Source organism: Parasteatoda tepidariorum, chromosome 1 (assembly GCF_043381705.1).
Source record: "Parasteatoda tepidariorum isolate YZ-2023 chromosome 1, CAS_Ptep_4.0, whole genome shotgun sequence".
NCBI lineage: Eukaryota > Metazoa > Arthropoda > Arachnida > Araneae > Theridiidae > Parasteatoda > Parasteatoda tepidariorum.
In genome coordinates, this window is record NC_092204.1 from 63,220,652 (window position 1) to 63,226,651 (window position 6,000).

General features: G+C 29.1%; 1 protein-coding gene across 3 annotated transcripts in view; it reads left to right on the forward strand.

Moving 5' to 3' along the window:
• LOC107455696 (PAS domain-containing protein cky-1) overlaps positions 1-5,555 on the forward strand; it is a 139,080-nt gene extending 133,525 nt beyond the window's left edge. For all 3 annotated transcript variants that reach the window (XM_071181282.1, XM_043038796.2, XM_043038795.2), the window contains 3 exons: positions 137-290; positions 1,473-2,687; positions 4,446-5,555. In XM_071181282.1, coding sequence (XP_071037383.1) covers positions 137-290; positions 1,473-2,685 — 1,367 coding nt within the window. In that variant the 3' untranslated portion in view covers positions 2,686-2,687; positions 4,446-5,555. The remainder of the gene's footprint in view (positions 1-136; positions 291-1,472; positions 2,688-4,445) is intronic.
• Positions 5,556-6,000: the final 445 nt, after the last annotated feature.

The following is a 6,000-nucleotide window of genomic DNA, read 5'->3' on the forward strand; positions in this document are numbered from 1 at the left end:
GACGAAAAAGGAGAGTTCGATTTAATAATAATTTATATATATATATANTATATATATATATTTTGTTGTAATAATATTTAAAAATAGTATAAGTTTGATCAAAATGTATAAAAAAAGGACTCTTCTTCCTTTTCAGTCACGCAATCTGAGCAGGAGCGATCATGCATCATTCTTCTTCGACTTCAAAACAGTTCAGGTCGTTGGTTGTGGGTGCATGTCGTTTTACAAATCAAAGACAGCACCGATACTACGCAACAGTCCGTCATAGTCTGCACTAACCAAATTCTCAGGTAAGAATAGTATGAGTAGGTACTTCCATATTTTTTCTGAACAATCAAAGACATTATTTACAGCCATTGTCATAAAAGAAAATTATTCATCCTTTACGACTTCCCGACAGCATTTCCGACTGTTAAAGAATATGTGAATTGTGAGCGAAACATACACGACAACTTAATGCATGCTATAAATTACATTTTAGTACTTGTGCTTTTAATTGTGTTGAGCATTAATTACTACATGATTGTGGCTGAAAAACTTTATCCATTTCTTTGAAATAAATGAGTGGGTTTTAGCCACGTAATATTTTATTTTACTCATTTTTGATTATGAGAAACATTATCATTTTTTATACCCCTTTAAAAATATTGCTAAACGCATCAATGGAATCAAAAATGAATCAAGTTAGTGTATTTAAAACTCAGCATTACCAAACATATATAAACATTCGAAATAAATTCGATAATAATAAATTGGATAAAATAAATTGGATGAGTATGTGGAATATAATAAACAATCCTGAAAATAAGGAAGCTGCTTGTTTAATAATTTTGGAAAACTGGCGAGATAACTGAAACAAATTCATTTTTGAATTTATTTTTTTTAATAACGAATTATGTGAAATATTTTGAGAAAAAAGGTGAATCTTTTAATTTTTATTTAAAAAATATTTTATTCTAAGCAAAAATAATTCTTTAAGTAACTGATATTTCTAAACATAGTTATTAATTATATACACTTGAAAAAGTAAGACTGATTATTTGTTGTTTTCATACGATTATTTATTTTAAATATAAAATAAAAAGCAATTCACGTTCAACCTTTAACTATTATTGTAAAGTTTCACAACTTTTAAAAGTTTCAACCCTAGGACCAATGTCATTAAGATATGAATGAACTTTGTTTTCAGTACTTTCTTGCCCACATAACTCATCAATTATGAAACTATATGTTAAAATCTTAAATTTTAATCTAAAGCTCTGATAAACAACCCCATTGTAGTTGTGCGAAGTACTATAATTTATTTTTATGGTCTTTTTTTTCATCCTTATTTATTATACTCCTTATTTAAAAAAAAAATTTCTTCATGTATGTCTATTCACATGATATATACAGCATATATCCCATAATCAATGTTTTCCATTTTCTTTAAAGATAAAAAAAACTGAATTTTTATAAAATTTTATTTACAGTGATAAGGAAGCTGCAGTGATGCAGGCAAATAGCTGGCTGTACCAGTATTATTCACTACATTCCAAAATGCATTATGGTTTGGCTTATGAGGCTCATCCCTCGCGCTTGCCTACCTACTATTCAGCCATGATGCCATATCATCCTTCTCCTACAGAAGCTGCTGTTCCTCCCTCACCTTATCACCTTCATCCCCCACCATTAAATGGTTCCTCGACAACTCAACCTCAACCTACAGCACCACCCACAGTATTACAGTATGGCGGAGTGCCCTACACAAGCCTACCAGCAGAATCAGAGCAAGCAAGGTGGCCCGCTTCAGTGAAACGACCAGCATCACCAACGTCCAGTAGTCCTAGCAAATCTCCACCTCGAGTGACCTCTTCATCTACCATGCCTACTTCAAGTATACCAAATAGAACGTCCGGAAGTTATCAAGCAGCGACGGCTGAAGTTGTAGTTCCTCCCTCTGCGTATTATGGAAGTACGCAAGTTTTTGCAGCAGTGTCTTACTCGCATCTTGTCTCCTTACGTGAAAAACAAGTAGATGAGGAAAACGTTGAGCAGTCTCTTACGCCTACTGATACGGAGGAAGTGTCTGCCATGATCTCACTCTCAAACAGACCCTCTTCATATATACCAATTGCCTCAGTATTAACAGAGAGCAATCGAGTCTTATCCGATACTTGTAGCACAGAAGATTATATTAAAAGACAGGATGACCCCAACTGTAGAAACCATCTTTTTTGTTCTTCCCCGAGGTCAACAACAAACCGATTTGACTTTCCTTACGTCCGATATGGAAACGCCTACCCTCTAGTAGACCTAGATCCTCGTAAAAGGTTCTCTAAATGGGAAAAAGATATAAGGCAAGGCAGCTTCTGGGGAAGTCCGGAACATCATCCTCATCATCTAGGTCCTATACAAGGTGATTGTTTTCCTTATAGTGATGGTAGTTGGACTAAAACATCGTTCCTTGAAACAAATCCTATGTACCAGGATTTGAATCAAGAACAAAACTTTAGAGCTCGATTGCTGGGATATGATATTCCTAGAAGGGATGAGATTCTAAGGATTTCGTCTGAAAATCAGCACAGTATTAGCATGGACCATCAACAAGATGTGTATGGCAGCGGCAATCATGCCAGGCCTTGTCTAGTCAGACCACCAAGTAACAGTCCCTCTCCTCACAGTAGGACTAGTTCAGATTGTTGATAGTAAGTACTTAAACTATTTAACTCTCTATAAAAACGAAAATAACATAACATAAACACTTCAGTAACTCTTAACAATTTTAAATATTTAGCGAAAGTGTTTTATTAAAAAATATTAATGGTTTTTTTTTCTGCAAATTCTAAACCAGAAATATCGCATTTTCTATTATTTTTATAGTATTGGACAATGCAATTTTTAATGTATGAAGAGATAATTAATTACACCAATAGGATTTTAATAGTAATTTAGTTATAAAAACTCTTAGCAAAAAACATATACAGTAACCGTGCAGATTGCTAACATTGTACGAATTTATGTTTATTTTTCGGTAATAGATATGAAATGTAACAATATCTGTATTTGTATTATGCTCTTATGATTTAAATTGAGTTTTTTTTAAAAGAATTTGTATACTTTGTGCAGAAATATTTTAAATGTCGAGTATAATTTTTTAATAAATTCTGCGTCGGAAAATACTTTACGACTTAATATTTAAAAGTTGTTCTCCTAAACACTTTTAGCTGGACATATTAAGTTTTAAATACTCTATAATTTATTTACCCACAATATTCTTAAGAACGTATTAAGAGGGGCATATGATTAAAGGTTTCACGCATTGTGACTCAGTTACGAGGCAACAAATTTTATTGGAAAATAGAACATAATCAATCAAACACATTTCGCAATAAAACATGTCCAATAGGTAATTTTTATGAGAGAATTCTTTTACTTACTAAGCAACTAATAAATATTTTAGAATACTTTTTGTCGCATTTTATTCAGTGAAATGTGTTCTATTAAACATAGTTACCAAATTTTAAGGGTAAAAATATTTTAAAATTTTTTAAAAATTATTATAATAAATGTAATAATAAAAAAAACTTTCTAAATTACATGCTATCTTTAAATTTAAATTAGGTTAAATCAAACATATTTCAACGAATAAAATTAAACAAAAAATATTCCAAATTACTATTTAGTTACATATTAAATGATTAGGAAAATTGCGTTTATGTAATTTGTCTCTAGAAGAATTAGAATTTCTTTTCTGCTTGAAGGGGGGGAATCAATTCTTAAAAAGACTCTTTTTTACTTTCTATTACTTTGTTATTTTTTAAACTCGATACCACATTATGAAAATAATCAGTATAATAATACCATGATATGAACATTTAGAAATGTTAATTTTTATTGTAACTACTACTATTCTTTCATTTCTCTTAAATTCTTGTTTCACAAGCATAAAATTTCTACTCTTAGCAACATCGACTCTTAAAATTACTTAAAATGAATTTTTTAATAAACCTGAGCTGCTCTCAATTTATATATAATTTTGACGTTTGCCTAATTCACTGAATAAAATAGATGAGTGTACTATAACAGTCGTTTTTTTATACTGTGAAAAATAATTGTTTTATTATTTTCTATCATCTTTAGAAAGTTTGTGGTATTGGTTTTAAATCATCCTATATATTAAAAGACTTTTATTATTTTATCTCTCCTAATACGGAAAGCTCTCTATAAATAATAAAGTATCTTATTTAATAGTAATCCTGAATTTCGCTTATTAGCAAATTGGAAAAATTTATTACCATTCAAAAATAATTTAGGTCTCTATATTGGCTTATTATTTTTTTTATTTCACTGAAACAATGGTATTTTTATTGGGATGCTTCAAAAAATGTCTTAATGTATCTTGTATTCTTCACATTAATCTTGATTGAGTAATAATTTTGTATTTTTTTTAACCTTTTTTTCAGGTTGATGTCCAGCTTATTTATGGTTATTCCAAGAGGAAAATGAAGGTATGGCACATTGCCAGAATTGTAGATAAACCCAGTTCCTGGATATCAACCCAGTTACTACCTCATCTCCCCATGCCAAACGAAATTACAGTTTTTACAGTGATTGTTTCTTTGAAGAATAATGAATATCGATGTTGAGAAAGCTTAGAATAGCCTTTGGAATGGGTTTAAGTGCACCAAATAATTATTTCATAAAAAAAACACATAAATAGCTTGAAAAATTGTTTAATAAAACATTTTGTTTAAAGTTTTTTTTTTAAAGAAAGGTGTATTTTTTAAAATGAAAAAAAAATTGCTCAAAGCATGGTTTCTTTTCTTATATAATTTTGAATGAAAGATGTGAGAACTGTTTTTAATTGTTTGCTAAATTTACGAAATTTGACATTGAAAAGAAAAACATTTAAAATTTTACTTTTATTTACTGTAATTAACTGAATTATTTGCATTGAAAAAATATTTCTTAAAGTTTCACGAAATCTAACTTTAATAATTATTTGTTCACAATTTGTGCCGGTAAAAATATAATTCATAATTGCTTATTCCTAGCTGCGCGGTAATAATTGTATTTTCACATTCAATTGACTGTTCAAAACAACAACATTACTCCAACTGAACTTCTTTTTTTTTTTCCTTAAAAAAAAAAAATTAGTAAGAAAAGAAATACTTGAGAAATATGATTATCAGATTTCAAATAAAAGACCAGCTTAACAACTTGAATTCATCATTGATATGAAGTTATAAATTTAATGATTTTGAATGCGGATAAATATGAAGCAAAACATTATTTTTAATCCTAAGATAAATTAAAGCAACAACGTGTATCACGAACCCATTCCAATGAACACCGGGGGACGATGCATGATTTTGTACTGGTTACATACACCGGTTGGTGCTGGGGAACTATTGTAAAGAAATCTTAGTTTGTAACTAAGATTTTATGTTGTATGAAAGAATAGATTATTATTTGTAAATTTATGCGTTCTCATCCAAAGTGTGTTTTGTTTTGTAGAGTTTAAAGGATGTCAATAAAATGTGTACAAAGAATAAATTAAAATTTTCAATTTATGAATTTGTTTTTTTTATTTTTTATTTTGCATCTCACCCCACACATATTTAAAATTTCAACTAAATGGCGAAAAAATATAAATTTATAAAAAATAAATTGCATTAAAACTAAGAAAATAATTTTCGTAAGAAGTATTCTCGTAGTTGTTATCTAATAAACATCATCTAACGTTTATTAAGGAGTTTTATTTAATAACGTACAAAACATATTAGTATGCTGAGTTTTCATACTATCATTCGAAACAGAATTCTTGAGCTATTTTACCCCAACTGTTGTTTTGAGTCTTTTTAATGATAAATTGTGATAAACTAAGAAGAAAATTAGAAAATAATAACAATTAAAAAGTAAACAAAAAATACTTAATGAAAAATTAGTGATGAAAGCAAAGTATTTGCCAACCATAAAGATAATTATGCACCAGTTATTATGGATTACAAGTGTTTA